The following is a 15,471-nucleotide window of genomic DNA, read 5'->3' on the forward strand; positions in this document are numbered from 1 at the left end:
ATCATTAATTATTACTAGGTACATAACTAATACATAACTTTTTTTTCTGATTCACTTCACAAATGTTTCTCATATCTGTTTTCCCCGTTTAATAATTAGCCTACTAAATATTGAGCCATGCTGTCTGGGGCATCCAGCTTTGGACTGGAACCAGCAAAGAAATACTCACAGAGGTCACAGTCTTCCAGTTTAGGACATTAGATAATGGGATTTCATAATTTGTTGTGTGTGTGTAGGGGTCTACATTTTGAAAGCAATCAACATGCCTAGATTTCGAATGCCTGATATTTTTCATAGATAATGTGATTTTTAGTCAAATAACTCCGTTCTGCGCATTTAGTGACATTCACAGCCCGAAGAGACCACGACTGCGTTCACTAAAACATGTCCGCAATAATCGCAACAAGGAATTCGTAGTGTTTGGGGTTTAGTGTTATGAAACACAATAAAGACTGTTATTTTTGATTTCTCAATAGGCCTCATCTATGTAGGTTATGTTTGCACGACAGAATGCGCGCACGACTCCACCTAACTCGCAGCGTGCTGCACGCGGGATGTAGGCAGCTCACGTGCGTTCTTCAGCTGCTAAAACTAATTTAGGTGCGCGCTTTTTAACTTTCACTTTAAATTATACAAACTAAATTGGATAACGTGCATATTAATCTATTAAACTCTGCCACGAGCTTAAACGGGCGTGCTGTTTCGAAGGTAGTGGGCTACATTTTTCCCTGAAAAGGGGGTGTGACTTTGAATCTCCCTGTCCTGTCCCTGCTATATATGAAGTGAAGTTAAAACCATCTCACACGGTTCACGCGCAATAACGGGGACGTCGCACGTGCGCTTCTGTGCACCAGTAACGCGATCTCGCGCTTCTCCGTTAACATGGTCGCCACACTTGGTTCGTTCTCCATTACGGTGATGCTGGCGTCTATCGCAGGTGTGTCGGAGAGTGCTACGGTGATCCGGTGTGAGCCGTGCGGCGCTGGCGCGCGGACGCTGTGCACGCCCGTGCCCGAAGAGTGCGCAGAGCGGGTGCGCGAGCCGGGCTGCGGCTGCTGTCTGGTCTGCGCGCTGCTGCTGGGACAACCGTGCGGAATCTACACGGGAAAGTGCGGCATGGGGCTAACCTGTCAACATCGGCCAGGAGAGATGAAACCACTGCAAGCTTTACTGGAGGGTCGCGGGATATGTGTGAACAGAACCCTTAAAACATCCGAGTGGACGAGTCCGGTCACCACTCAGGAAGGTAAACCCTGGAATATACGTGCACATGTTCAGATTGGCCGTCACTATCAGATCAGTCTGTGGGACCCACATTGCATGTCCAAGAAACATGTTTTAGGTTTTGTCTAGCAGTTTTCCTTTAAACCAAAGTTAGTTGACCAACGTGTTGTCGCTTCACGCATTAATGGTTAATTATAAGCAATGTTGGTAACGAGTTAATGAAACGTTTTGTGGATGAGGTACGAATAAAAGTTCGTTTAAGGTGATAATCGCTACACCCATCTGCGAAGACATACAAAAACATGCCAAATTCAAAGGAATCTTCGCTGAACTTGGATAAAGATTTTCTTTCATTTATAGCCTCAATCTACAGGTCATGTTAAATAGATAAATGATATATAAATATATAAAATTACGTTTAGAATCTAGAAACTGCACGTGGCAACAGATGTAAAGGGCTGAACATGTCCAACGTTGTCGATAAATAAAATTTAACAATATACAAACAGCCAGATATCAGTCTAATAAGTCACGTGCTCAGTGTTAACTCATGTGACGTTTGACCCCGTGTGTGGGTCTCCATAATTTACTACAGAGCAAATAGCCACTGATCTCTAATGACCAAGTCTTTCTGAAGGTTTCCAAGGTTACCATTAGTCTGTGTTTGGGAATCAGAACCCGAGTCAGGGTTAGAAGTAGAAACTGGACTCTGAAGAGACGCAGGATTGCACAAGCTAGTGTTTTTACCACTTTAACAGGCATTTGTGTAATACAAGCCAGTTCAATAAAACGGGAGAACACGTCCCATATTAAAAATCTGAACAGGATTTCCAGCACAAACAAGTTCAATAGTTTACTCTAGCATCTGAGCAGGTTCTTCAGAGCAAGTGCACAGTGTTGGGATTTGACAAAAGGGATTTGTTTAGCACAGGTGATGACTGGTTCCAGTTGTGATTTGGATAATGAAGATGAAAGTTGATTAGCATACGATGCCCTGCCTCTTTCCACACTGTGTGGTTGGGAACTGTTTTTGAGACCTTTTTCTGCATTTTACAGTGTTCAGTGTGGTTGTGACCAAATTCAGTGTACTTTATTATGTGTTCTGAACGGGTCTGAAAAGTTTTAATTACAAGCTGCCTTTTGCATGGACTTTCAATCTGTATTCCATTTCGCCTAAGCTTAGAATGATGGCAACAATAACTGTGCAAAAGTCAAACAAAGGCATGTTGGATCAGGACCGGTTGTGAGCACGCCCTGCGTGTTGGAACATAAGACAGCTCTTGCTCTGGGAGGAGGTGGATCTCTGAAGAGTTCCTCCATCTCTGTCTCCTTTCTGTTCAAATTCCACTTCCAGTGAAACAGCCTGTCACTAACTTGCCAGCCGAGACCTCTTACGAAGTTCTGCCTTGTCTCCTGAGCCAAACACCTTGTTATTAACCTCATTTAGAAGATTGAGAATTTATAGTCAAAATATATTTTGAATAGACACTTAACATTTTTGCACGTTTTATTTGTGTTTCCTAGACCGTTGCCTTGGTGGTGTTCAAGGGTTTTGGGTTGGGGTGTTTCTGAATGTTCTTCAGAACAGTTTGGCCCAGAAATCGTTCAGTCATGTTCCCTGCATTCCTTCTGTGCTGTGCTCAGTCCACAGTGCCAGGAGTCCAGAGGAGGAGTCCAGTAGCAACACATCCAGCCTCTCCGTGCCAGCGCAGTCCAAGCAGTCGACGGTCCCGCTTGGTGCACAAGGAAGCCACCCGGACCCTCCACACTACCATCCCAAGGCAGAGATGATCCGTCGTGAGCAGATCAGACAGAACCAGAACCTCAAAGTTGAAGAATCTCCTGGTGTACTCCCCTCTGAGCAGCAGAACTTCTCCTACGAGTCCAAACAGCAGTCTGAGTATGTAAGTACTGGATTACACTTTAAGGAGTATTTTATCACCATTAAGCAGAAAACAACATTTATGAAAGTTATTATAGAAAATAAAGAATAGAGTATAAATAAAGCACAAGCAAATTGTAACGTCTGAATGCTCCGTTAGTTCCCCAAATTAGGGCAGCCATGTTTAAAATAAATATAGTATCTGATTCAGCCAGGCCACTAGGTGTCAGTGTAATGAAGTGTTATTGGAAAATATACTTATTTCTCCTTTAATCTGGATTGGTTGTTTTACCCGTTATCAAGATTGCCACTTGCTTTTAGACTGGTTTGAAATGCAGTCGAGTTACAATAGATCCATTTGCATGGGGAGTGTCTTGTTCTTTTGCTTGGAGTGGTGTTTTTTTTCTTCGTTGCAGATCCGTGTATGATTAGCTGTTTGTATTCGGTCCGGTGGGGGGCAGCATTTGTATCATGAATCCAGAGCTAATGTGGAGGTGTCCTGGATTTCTGTAGTTACTGCAGGGTTTAGCTTGATCCTTTATTCCAGCTCGCCTGGATGATGGAGAGAAGCTCCTTAGCACTGCAAGGATAATGTAATTTTACTCACTCTTATGTTCTGGTTCTGTCCCAGTACACAATGTCTTGCTGGACAAACATGGTTGATATCTGGTTTCATCTATTTTTGCTCTCCTGAAAAAATAAGATTTCCACATGGAATCTGATGGCAAATTTTTACAAATTTGTGATTTAGGTTCCTGTTGTCCTGGATATAAAGAAGACTCCTTTAAGAGAGTTACGGTTTAGATTACATGTGTCTATCGCAGTCATTTTAGGCATTTTATGGTTATGTTTTAATGCCTAGAACTATTAAATCCCTGTGGTGTACAAATTATCTATAATAAAGTTCATTATTATACGGGTTCATTATTATATGACTCATGGGTGGTCAACTTTCGGTTTTTATCCAAGTAGTCAAGAGGAGGGAGAGATGTTTTAAATTTCCCACAAGTATGACCGATTAATCAAAGTATGCTTTTGAAAGCACTTGGGTTTGTTATGAAGAATTGCATACCAAGGAGAGTCACCTGATAGTCCAGGGAATATTCAATTAGATGTTAAAATTACCTACCATGGGTAACAACCAAACCACAAAGTGTTCATTTACTGGGTAGCAGCCATCCGTGAGCTATTCAACTCAGTTTTTGCATGTAGCTAACCTGTACAACAGTCACACTTGCAGGAACAATATGAAGTCGATTCATTTTTCCATCTTCAGAGTTTGCCAAAATTATTGCTCAGAATCTTGCATGGCCGTGAGATGATCCGCTATTGTAATCTTAAGCCCTTCTTATTTGTGGCGTAAACTGATGATGGTATGTTAAATGGAATACGTGTCCATATCGGGGAACATCGAGATGTACAGACCAAGTTGTTAAGCAGTTGAGTGAGATGTTCTCCAACATTTTCAGTCTGGGTCTGATTTCCAAATGAAATTGAATGGGAGAACAACCTGTTTGTGGCAAGTCTGACGTTGGAGCGATAAACTGTGGCTGTTGGCACTGAATCACACTGGGGGTAGTGCTGCGTTCAGAGAGGTGTTCAGCACCTCCCCATGGACCTTGGTGATTAACCCGGTTATTATGTTCAGCATGTATGACAGTTGAATGAACAATGTTGATGTCCAAACGACTCCACTGTGAAGCTCGGGGTACTAATTTGAAGGCAAATGCTTTCATTTGTGCGACCGAGTGACACTCATCCATGTACGTTAAGCCTCGTGATTGGCTGTTCAGGGCTTTGTGTGATCTTGCTTCACCGGATTGGCTGTAGAGGCACCCAGGCTGCATGCAGCCCTGAAAACACAGGCTTGTATAATTCACTGGTGTCTGTGCACTTTGTGTTGGTTGGGACAAATGGCCATCCTGTAGTACAGTAAGCAGAGAGCATTTCTAGAGATATTGTACATGATAAAATCATACAGGTATTTAGTTCCATGATTAGTTGGTTATTTTCATCACTGGAATTGGTAAATTATTTGATTTTATTTACTCATGCAAGTACTTGAATTCTCCACTGTTTGTGTCTGATAGTAAAGGTGTAAAATCAATCAGTTAAGCAGTGCATTGAATGGTCATTTCAGATTTCTAAGGCAGGATGAATCTAAATCTTTGAACAGAAAGTAAATTTTGTGTGTTGGATGTTATTTTACTCTCAAGTTGCAGTTAGTACTGGCATGGTTTACTGAGCCCTCTGCTTTCTCAAAGGCAAATCTCAACGCAAGGGTTGACCCCAGAAGGGTTGACCCCAGAAGGGTTGACCCTAGAAGGTTTTGATCCTGCAGCATCTACAGGATCCAGCTGCTTCCAACAAGAGGAACGCAGTACAGTTACTTTTGGTGTCTCGTAGTTGATCTTTTCCAGTGGTCCTGTGGTACTTACGTTCTCTCACGCCAGTCTAAGTCTGGGAGAAAGAGAGATGTCCCATTGCTGTGGGCAGAGTGCTCAGCAGGTTGTTTTGGTGAGTGTGTGAGATGGTGTCTGGATGGAGAAGCAGGCCGACGTTGTCAGGGAGGATCCTGTGGTATTGTCTAGGGTCCCGCCCTGTGCTTCTCTCCTCCACTATAGGATGGCAACACCCAGTCAATGGTGGTCAGGACTTGTTGATGGATTAGGGTGTGTGTGTTTTCATGGGTGTTGTGGTATTTGTCATGTATTTGGTTCACTCTATGTCATGCAATATCCAAAGTGTGTGTGTGTGTGTGTGTGTGTGTGTGTGTGTGTGTGTGTGTGTGTGTGTGTGAAACCTAGCAACATCTAAACTGAGCTGTTGCTTCATAAAATGCGTATGATTTGGGAATATATACTTACCTTCTCATGGACGCTTCTGAGGAAGCTCCTGCTGTGTGTGTGAGAGTGTGTGTGAGTGTGTCCTTTCATTCCCAGATATGACTGCTTGAGCTTAACCGCACAGTGCTGCTTTGCCTTTGCGTCTAGCTACCCTCAGCTCTGTGTGTGAGCTGTGTTTGCGGACTCTAGTGTGTAACTAGCGCTGGAGTGCTGGCTCGGAGACCCTGGGTTCTGAGCTGGATTGATGGCCAGGTGTCTTGCTTCCTGTTGGTTTGTTTCTGTTGTAAACATGCTCCCCCTCCTCCAGTAAACGCCGCTGCAGAGATGGGCTTTCTGTAGACGGCCTGTCCTTCATGCTAGGAGCAGCTCAGAGATGAGTGACAGCATTGCTAGTGTAACCAAACCCCACTAGCTGGTAGCTTTTATGAAATAAGGCAGTCTTTAAAGAGAGTTTTACTTTTCCCACCAATGTAAAATAAATAAATGTTATTTTTTATGTTTGTGCAATATTTATTGTATTTGTGCATATTTCTAGGTTTCAGAAGGACGACTTCCATTTTTGTAAGTGGCATAAGGAACAGTTAATGATTTTCTTTGAAAATTCTTGAAAGTTCATCTCCTTCCAGGTGATTGCTTAGTAAACTACATTTCCAAGTAGACTCATTGACACCTTGTGTGGTTTAACATGTGGCCTCTGGCAGCGTGATCAGGAAAAACTCCTTTTCCTCATGAGTCTTCATCCATAGCTGCTAAATGTGCACCAGCTTTCTTCAGAAATCTTTCAGAGCTTATGGTCAGTAGGCTGCTATAAAAAGACGTATTGATATTTTCATTTCAGTCCCTCACTGGCCTATTGGACATTTGTGTGTTTTGCATTTTTCTAATGGATTACTGGCTACTTCCTGTGGGGATGTTTTTGCTTCATTGATGGAGCTGTTTCTTCACTCTTAGCTCGGTGTTTGTGATGTGTACTCTGTGGGGATGTTTAGAAGTTGTGTTCCAGCACAAGCTCATGAAAATGCTCGCATCAACAGCATAACGAGATGATCGGACACGAAACGGACGGTCTGAGTCACTAAACTGACATTACTGTCCAAATGCATTATGGTCTATGGATGTACGCATCTCGTATAGCACGTCACCGAGGACCCATTCAAGGTCCTGTTCGAGGTCTGGTTTGTTTTATGGTTTCTTCCCTTATGTCAATTCTTTGTCTAGTCACTGTCTTGCGTTGGCTTGTTTGCTGCGGTCTTGTTTCAAGTTTCAATTAAGCAGGTTTACGTCTGCTGTGAAGTACACATACACGAACAAATGAAGTAAATGCTGTTGTGGGAAAGTTTTGTTTTTTTTCCCTCTTTTTTTAAACTGAAAACCACTCCGTCTCCTCTCCTGCTCCCTGCAGCCAGCCCCTCCCGTACTGACTCCATGCGCTGTGTGCAGGGCCCGTGTCGTAGGGAGATGGAGCGGATCCTCAGCGATATGAAGATGGCCGATATGCTGGACCCTTGTGGCTTCCGCATTCCTAACTGTGACAAGAAGGGCTTCTACAAGAAAAGACAGGTGAGCAACCAGGAGACCAGGAGGAGACACAACCAGGAGACCACGCCCAGGAGGAGACACAAAGCGAACCATGTGTTTGTAAAAGAGACTTTTAGGAGTGAACGTAATGTTCGTTTTTACCTCTCGTCCCTTGAGTTACACAAGAGTGACTGTCGATGGTGCCGTGGCCGTCGGCTCTCGGGGGCATTTCTGCAACGGGGCAAATGAGCTCGGTGGGGCTTTTCACTCTTGGGGCCAAACCAGCAGCGGCTGCTGTGGTAGCCATCTTGTGTAACCCACCCTGAGGGAGCGACGTCAAGGTGGCTCCTGGGGTCTGAAGCTCTCCCCATAATTATCGGACTCCTCGTGTCGGCAGCACAGAAATAGACAGGAGCCACTTCCAGATTCACGCGGTTGACCCACAACTGGTTTATAATAAATGAGTGTCCCACACGCCTTCATATGGATACACTTATCTCCACCGTCAAAAGCAATATTTATACAGCATGGCAGTTCCTGCTTAATGGGAAGTCTACTCATTGACCCGCAGTCATTTTTAAAAACCTGTCTGGCCGTCGAGAGCATCATTATCTTTATATTTTTTTGATTGCCGCGGCGATTATGAAAATAAGTATCCCCTAAGGACGGGGAGTGCCGGCATTTTTGCGATGAGGTGTTTGCTTTTGTGGTTGCCATGACGCTTAGCCCAGGGCTAATTATTAAGCCTGAATGTTTGTTGCAGGCCTATGTAAATAAAAGTTCATGTCGGGTTTGATTAGCGAAATGGCAAAGCTGTTATCCTGGTTTAAGCCAGAGGTTATTTTGATTTTATGACCTCTTGTGTGTCTAACCATTTTCACAGGTAGCACACAGCTTTTTCATCATTCAGATTCTTATAATTCAGTGCATGTTGCAAATGAAGTATTGTATTAAGGATTATAGTTAATTGCCACAATGTCACAGCTGCAAACCAATGTATATGATAGATTAATCTAAACCCGCGTTAGGATCTTTTTGTTCAGGTTTAGTATGAATACTGAGTATTAACGCGGGTTTAGTTTAGTCTGGATACTAACGCGGGTTTAGTTTAGTCTGGATATATAGGGCTCCCGGATATCCCTGGACACTCACTTCACCTGGTTTAGGATTGTAAATGTCAATTGTGATTTTCACCCCAGTTGAAAGTTGTTGGGAGCAGTTGGGGTTAAGTGCCTTGCTCAAGGGCACTTCAGTCATGGCCTGGGGCCTGGGAATCAAACCCACAATCCTCTGGTCACAAGACCAGTTCCCTAACCACCAGACCATGACTGCCCACTAGAAGTATGTTTATGCCTGGTATCGAACCAGGGACCTTTCGCGTGTTAGCCATGATAAATGATGACCGCAGAACAGACAACAGAAACCGCATGTTCAACTTTACATTTACATTATCCCTGGACTCTCGGTTAACCTGGTTTCGGTTTAGTCTAGATCAGGCGTACTCAACTAAATTTGTCCGCGGTCCAATTTTGGCAGATACCTGTGACCCGAGGTCCAGTGCGGGCGGGGGTGGCGAACGTAAGTTGTTGAGCGTGGGGTGGCGAACGTAACATACGTGACGGAGTGTTTTGTCAATAGCCCTGAAATAAATGCTACGGTTTTGTTTTGGTCCGTATCCAGTTAATCAGGAATGAGAGAGGGTCCGGACAGGAGAGCGTTCGGGTCCGGGTCCGGATCCGGACCGCGGTCCGCCTGTTGAGTACCCCTGGTCTAGATGCTACCCCTGTTCCTCTGGTTTAGGGCTGTACAGAAGCCTCTGATCAGGAGCTCATCACTATTACATTCCATGATGAAGGAATCACTCAACCATTTATAAACCAGCGGGCAATCCGTGATTGTCATTTGCCTCCTTTAAATGAAACTAAAAAAACGAGAATTAAAGGTTGTTTTTGTGTTTTGTTTGTGTTTTTTTTCTAGACAGGACTTTGACCTTTAGTTAAATTGGCAGCAAATACCAGCCCTCTGGGTTGGAGCACAGAGCTCTGTAAGTCATTTGTAGCACCCATAATTTGAAGCCGGGGGTATAATCAGCAATGGATGATTTGTACTGGCCAGCAGGAGGCTGGAAATAGACGCTGGTGCTGGCGTGCTTCACATACTGGGCCAGAGCAACAACTTCAGCCTCCTTGTGTTTAACTTTAAGCTGCTCTATATGAACACGGCACAGGACGTCTGTTGTGAACCCCCCAAAATTCCTGCACCCCCAAACAGATATCAGCAAATCTGGGGAAAGCCACTGTCTAATAAAGAGGTTTTCTAGTGCTTGAGGAGAGCATGAGGTTCAAACATGCATCATTAGGTGTAAAAACAAAATACAAAAAGGATATTTTTGGTGATGCTCCTCTAGACTATAATACCTTCTCTCTCTAAAATAACTTCTCTCCATCTTCTCTCCTTTACTCTCTTTGTCCCCCCCCCCCCCCAGTGTCGTCCGTCTAAGGGACGAAAGCGAGGTGTGTGCTGGTGTGTGGACAAGTATGGACAGACTCTGCCGGGCCTCCATGGGAGGGGCAGGGTCGGCTCCCACTGTTTTGCCGTGGAGAACCAGTAGGAAGGCGTGGGGACACAGATCCAGGGGCTGTGTGTGTGCTACCGGGACTCGCTGAAGACACCACAGCACTTCATCTGCTCTCCACACAGCCTCTACGTCCGAGATTGTGCGGTGGTCCTCCAAGAAAATACGGAAGGGGCTTAAGATCTGGAAGGCCCAAAATGTTAAAACGGCTCTTATTTCTGTGTACTGAACATTCGCCTTTCCGCTTGAAGCCAACATTGGACCCCAAGATGTTGCAGCAGAGAAGAGAGAGGGACAGTGGGACTCGGAAAGGACGTGTGTCTCTGCATGTAGTAAAGCTGTGGGCAGTGAACAGGACTGACACACAACTGTCCACAGAAGACGAGGTTGGAGACACTAAGGTTGCAGAGCACTTCCCATAAGCATGTGTGTTTGTATTTCTGTCATTGTTAATGTTTGTTTGTTTGTTTGTGTGTGTGTCAACCATGTACCTTCACATCTCCACGCCTATCAAGATCTTATCGGTTTAATTGTGTTGATCCAAGTTTAGCTAGAGGCACCTTTTAAAAACGGATTCCTGTTAAAAAATGACTGTGCTTCAGGATGAGATTAGATGCTAGATTAGACAGATACATTGTCAACAGCAGGCACACCTGAGCAATGCTTGGGTAGTAGTGAACACCGCAGTGTCAAACACAGGTGCTTTCATGAACTTTACAGCTGTCGATATAGGAACCCTCAGAACAATATGGCTTGGCTAATGATATTAAGACACTGCAAACACATCTGTAACACGTCTTAACATAGCAAAGATAACGGTAAGGCTCAAATACACCAGTAAGGGCCTCAGGTGACGCTCGAAGACACACACATTTTGCTGGTACCAGATGCATATGAAACCTTAAAGTGAAACCTTTGCAGTAGATGTCGAATTAGGGGGAAAAAAAGCTTTTCACTCCACTTGTTTGCAGACAGTAAAACAACAACAAAAATAACAGCAATAATAAGCATTTATATTGAACACATTAAAGGGTTCATCCTTATGTCAGTTTTTGGTTCTCCAGTTTCATAGCCCAGCCTTTTAAGTGTATTGGAGACACAGATGGTAGCTTTAAAGACGTACGCTGAAATATTGGCTTCAGAGTGTTGGCAGACTACATTTCAGTACACTTTACTTAATATGTTCAACTGAAAACTCATAAGTTGTTGACTAAAGGGTAACTGAGGCTAACCATGCCGTGAGGTTCAGGTTGAACCAGGAGTTGTTGCTTGTTCATTTTGTTGACTGCTTAACGTATCCTTCCTCTCATTAAATAAATTAAATAAGATGTCAGAATTGCCTTCTTTCCACAAGACACTCACTTTTTTGTCTAGAAAGCTCTTACTTTTGAAATGACTGCCTTCCTTTGTCTTCTGTTTACATCTGTTTCTACTTCAGTTTTTTCTGTCCTTTTGTGACCAAAGGTTTGGACGTCTGAGCGCACACACACACACCTCTATACGGTTCCCTGCCAAGTGTATCATGTCCCAGTCCTTTAGTACACATTTAACACATCTGCAGGCTACTGCTCACAGTGCTCTCTATACAGTACTGTGAAGCCTCCTATATGACAGTATATTGTCCATATTATACTGGCTTCTGTGGATTACATACTCAGTGTGATAAGCTATACGAAGTAATCAACTTCTGTCTGGGGATCTTACAGGAAACTGTGTAAACGGAGGGGTTTGAACATTGTTGTGTTTTACATGGACATGTGTATATAAAATTCTCACCTTTTTATCATTGCTTTTGAAATGGAAAAATTTGTATGTTAATTTTCAATAAATAAAATTTTATTTAAATAATGTGATGTCTCTGTTTCGCTTTGGAATTTATGTTTAAGTATAATTGTCCATTCTGGGAATATTTATTATAAAGGCCAAGAGATCTATAGAAAATGATTATAAACTTAAGTTCAATTCATTATTGATTTTATTGAACGAATACCTTTTAATACAACTGAATTGCAAAAAAAAAAGTAAACTGAAAATTTGTACATTTTTATGTATCAAAAACCAACAAAATACAGCTACACAGGTGTATAGAAAGGCATCTGTAGCAGCATGTTAAAGGCTCAGTTCTCCAGGTCCACTGGACATGGAAACAGAACACTGTGGGATTTCCAGAGCTGATAAAACCGCTCCCAGTTCACCATCCTGGTTTCACACAGGCTCGCTAAGCTTCATTCCCAGGTCAGTGAAATCAGGGAAGTCATACATTTCAAGAAATGGCCAAGCTAACGCCCCATGCAGGGATTCTTGAGGACCTCCCCCTATACTGAGTGTAACAAATCTATTCGAACCTGAGAACTCTTTCTAGACAGTGACAAAAAAAATGGATGTGTTTTTTGTTCAGAGACCTAAGGACACCTCCCTCTTTGACTTCTCTCTCTTCCTGCAGACATCACAACACTGAAGTCATGCATAAACCGTTCCTTCTTTAAAGCCTTGTGATTCAACTTGATATCAGTGTGGTGCGGAGCCAGAGACAGCTCAGATGTCCCCACACTGTCTGCACCCCAAAACCAGCCACTCCATATGGCTCTTCTGCCCAATGCCTGCCTTCATCTCAGAAGAGAGAGGACTCCAGAGAGGAAGTGATTGGTGAGAAGCAGGAAGGAGAGGCCGTACGTAGCCCAGACTGAAACAGAGGAACCTGCACTTTGTAGACTTATGGAGGTAGAAGTTTCACATGAGTCACAACCATGGGCCAGAACCGTAATCTGTTTCAAACCATCTGGAATCAATTGGCAGTTGTCCCAAGTAAGCGGAAAAATCCAGAGATTTTCCATTTAGGGCCAGAAAGCAGGCTGAAGAGATTCACAAACACGTGGGTCACAGGTTGAGGCAGAAGCGTGTAAAACGTAAGACAGACTGACATAGTGAAGGACAAAAAGAAAAGGAAAAAAAAAAACGCTTTGATATTAACGTCGGAAATTTGATAGAAACCAACACAGAACATCCAGACACAAACTGTTCCACGTCAAAATGGAACATGTTGTTTTGTGTATTTAACGTAGTCTGAACTAATACTCTAATATTTCTTATAAGCCATATTTTTGCAGTGTTCCTTTTCATTACATTACATCTGCAGCTTTCAGCAATGGAATACAGTAGAAAAATACAAATAATATTAATAACAGTAATTCAGTTTTTTTCTATTTGCAAACAAAATATTCCATAAATACTCAATATTATATAAATACTCAAAAAATTAATACAATTTTAGAAAAGAGGAAACAGGAAATAAACTGTAAATGTACAGTGTTAAGAGTAAAACTAACACTGTCAATAAATAAGTAACTAAGTCATGAAACTATACATTAAGTATAACTTGTTTCGCGTATGAAAAAGAGTGAGGCAAGTGTGTTTGTGTGTGTGTGTGTGTGTGTGTGTGTGTGTGTGTGTTTGTGTGTGTGTGTGTGTGTGTGTGTGTGTGTGTGTGTGTGTGTGTGTGTGTGTGTGTGTGTGTGTGTCCCACTCATCAGTGAGCGACTTCCTGCTGACAGAGGCCGTCGGAGCTCACATCACTGGATCCTGCGATCCTCTTCCCGCTCCAGGAGGACACACACCAGCAGCGCACAGGTTGGCCCACAAGAGACGTCTCACACTGATCCAGGGTTTAGGAGAGCACACAGTGGGTTAAACACCGTATCATGCACCAGTGCTAGAGAACGTGGCACAATGTCCAGCACAAATTATATATATATATTCATACCCAGCCCACATCAGCAGGTAAAATAACCTGACCTGTCCCTTCTCGGTGGTCTTAATGTTGACATGCTCACCTGTTTGGCCTTGTAGAAACCGTGCTTATCACAGTTGGGAAGATAAAATGCAGTGAACTTCTCGCCCAATGCCTGCTGCGACGTGGAGATGGTGTCCAGAGCCGAGTGCAGTTCCGTGTGACATGGACCCTAAATTTGAGAAACGGTGGCGCACGTTAGCCGGTACCGCTTGGACAGCGACAGGTAAGAGTCACATTATGTATTGCAGTAGCTCCCCCTAGCGGCGGGAAATTCAAGTTACAAGGACGATTACATATTCGGCATGGCAGATTAGATTAGGTTAGATTACTTTACATCGTTAGGTTATGTCAGTACAAAGTCGAGTTCCTACCAGTTCTACAAGTTTCTTTCGGATCGCGTTAATTTTGGCCTTGATGCTCTCCTGCGCCTCCGGGTCCAGTGGTTTATTGAGTCCCAGTAAATAGTGTAAAGAGCCCCGGTCCGTTACGTCCCCATCCTCTGTAAGGAGATTATTTTCTAACATTACGTTCTGTAACTTTTCATCGTTACGGTGAGTAGCAAACTGGGAGCTCTGAGCTTGTTCGTTTGAATCTTGGTCGAAAGACGCACCTTGGGTCTCGTATTCGGTACAGAACCCGTGTCCCCGGGTGAGCGAGTGGAGTGGGTGCGGGTCACCGGGTCTCGGGGTGCAGCGCAGGCCGGTGCCGCAGGGCGCCGTGTGAACCCCGCACAGATCCCCCTTGGCCAAGGCGCAGGCCAGGCAACATCCACATCCAGGTTCCTTCAACACCTCGGGGCAGTTAGAGGACACGGGGGGGCAGCTGCTCAATGTCTCCGGACTGCACGGCGCGCACCGGATTGGTTCTGGAGCTAAGACGGGCGACAGGTCACCCGGTGCAGGGATGCTGACCAACACGACAAATAACGGTAGTGCCCACATCGCAGAAGCGCTGAGAACCTGAACCTGAAGAGAAGTGACTGATGCTCCCAAGATCTCCTTTTGTACAGTTTTGACTGTTATTGGAGCTTTTATACTGTACCGTGACCTTAAGAGGGGTTAATATTTGACACTCTCGCCACCTATATTAAATGGCTATTCGTTACAAAAACTGTTGTTTTGCGCCTGGATGTCCACGGACTGATTTGCGTAAATTGGTACTGACGGTGTATTTGGACTGGCTGTCAATATTTACCTTCGGAGGGCGCGTTCACCTAGTCTACCCTTTACGGGGTAATAAACCCTCGGTGCTCTTGTTGACCTTTGAAACGCAAGTTTAAACGGATAAATTAATTGGCCTACTATTCAGATTGCACAGGCAATCATACATCAGTCCAAGGCTGTCATCGTATTCGTGTTGTGGGGGGCAATACACAGTAAAACCTTTCCAAAGGAATTTCCGAGGGGGACGTCAAATGCCACCAAAAGTTCTGTTGTTTTAAATATACACGTTTTAGTATGTTCAGCCGTTCATTTCAATAATGGCCTGTAGGTGGCGCTATAGCCTTCGCTCGTTCTCTCTACACACACACACACACACACAAAAATATGCACTCCTTTTTTCTTTATTAGGCTTTATTCGATATTAAGCTACACCCTTGATGACATCCTGCCCTATTTTGTACCTCCCACGAGAT

At 43.9% G+C, this 15,471-nt stretch overlaps 2 protein-coding genes across 3 annotated transcripts; one reads left to right on the forward strand and one right to left on the reverse strand.

The window, feature by feature from the left end:
• The first annotated feature begins 763 nt into the window (after positions 1 to 763).
• Positions 764 to 11,893, forward strand: LOC143474861 (insulin-like growth factor-binding protein 3). Its single transcript, XM_076972490.1, has 4 exons — positions 764 to 1,246; positions 2,869 to 3,128; positions 7,393 to 7,512; positions 9,956 to 11,893. The coding sequence occupies exons 1-4, from the start codon at positions 883 to 885 to the stop codon at positions 10,079 to 10,081; spliced, it is 870 nt and encodes a 289-aa protein (XP_076828605.1). The 5' UTR covers positions 764 to 882; the 3' UTR covers positions 10,082 to 11,893.
• A 242-nt stretch (positions 11,894 to 12,135) lies between these two features.
• Positions 12,136 to 15,023, reverse strand: igfbp1b (insulin-like growth factor binding protein 1b). Of its 2 annotated transcripts, XM_076972713.1 has the most exons (4): positions 14,446 to 15,023; positions 14,207 to 14,334; positions 13,876 to 14,004; positions 12,136 to 13,697 (listed from the first exon to the last, which is right to left on the reverse strand). In XM_076972713.1, exons 1-4 carry the CDS (start codon positions 14,774 to 14,776, stop codon positions 13,572 to 13,574), a joined length of 714 nt encoding a protein of 237 aa, XP_076828828.1. In that variant the 5' UTR covers positions 14,777 to 15,023; the 3' UTR covers positions 12,136 to 13,571. The 2 variants fall into 2 exon arrangements, with proteins under 2 accessions (XP_076828828.1, XP_076828827.1); XM_076972712.1 differs by having other exon boundaries at positions 14,207 to 15,023.
• Between the last annotated feature and the right edge of the window lie 448 nt (positions 15,024 to 15,471).

Source organism: Brachyhypopomus gauderio, chromosome 14 (genome assembly GCF_052324685.1).
Source record: "Brachyhypopomus gauderio isolate BG-103 chromosome 14, BGAUD_0.2, whole genome shotgun sequence".
Lineage (NCBI taxonomy): Eukaryota > Metazoa > Chordata > Actinopteri > Gymnotiformes > Hypopomidae > Brachyhypopomus > Brachyhypopomus gauderio.

Bases quoted from the DNA above. Each gene is read 5' to 3' on its own strand.
- LOC143474861 (XM_076972490.1), top strand. From the start codon at position 883: ATGGTCGCCACACTTGGTTCGTTCTCCATTACGGTGATGCTGGCGTCT. The intron at 1,247-2,868 runs GTAAACCCTGGA...TGCTGTGCTCAG, and splicing joins TCCGGTCACCACTCAGGAAG to TCCACAGTGCCAGGAGTCCA. The intron at 3,129-7,392 runs GTAAGTACTGGA...CGCTGTGTGCAG, and splicing joins CCAAACAGCAGTCTGAGTAT to GGCCCGTGTCGTAGGGAGAT.
- igfbp1b (XM_076972712.1), bottom strand. From the start codon at position 14,776: ATGTGGGCACTACCGTTATTTGTCGTGTTGGTCAGCATCCCTGCACCG. The intron at 14,005-14,206 runs GTAGGAACTCGA...TCTCAAATTTAG, and splicing joins GAAAGAAACTTGTAGAACTG to GGTCCATGTCACACGGAACT. The intron at 13,698-13,875 runs GTGAGCATGTCA...ACCCTGGATCAG, and splicing joins GTTTCTACAAGGCCAAACAG to TGTGAGACGTCTCTTGTGGG.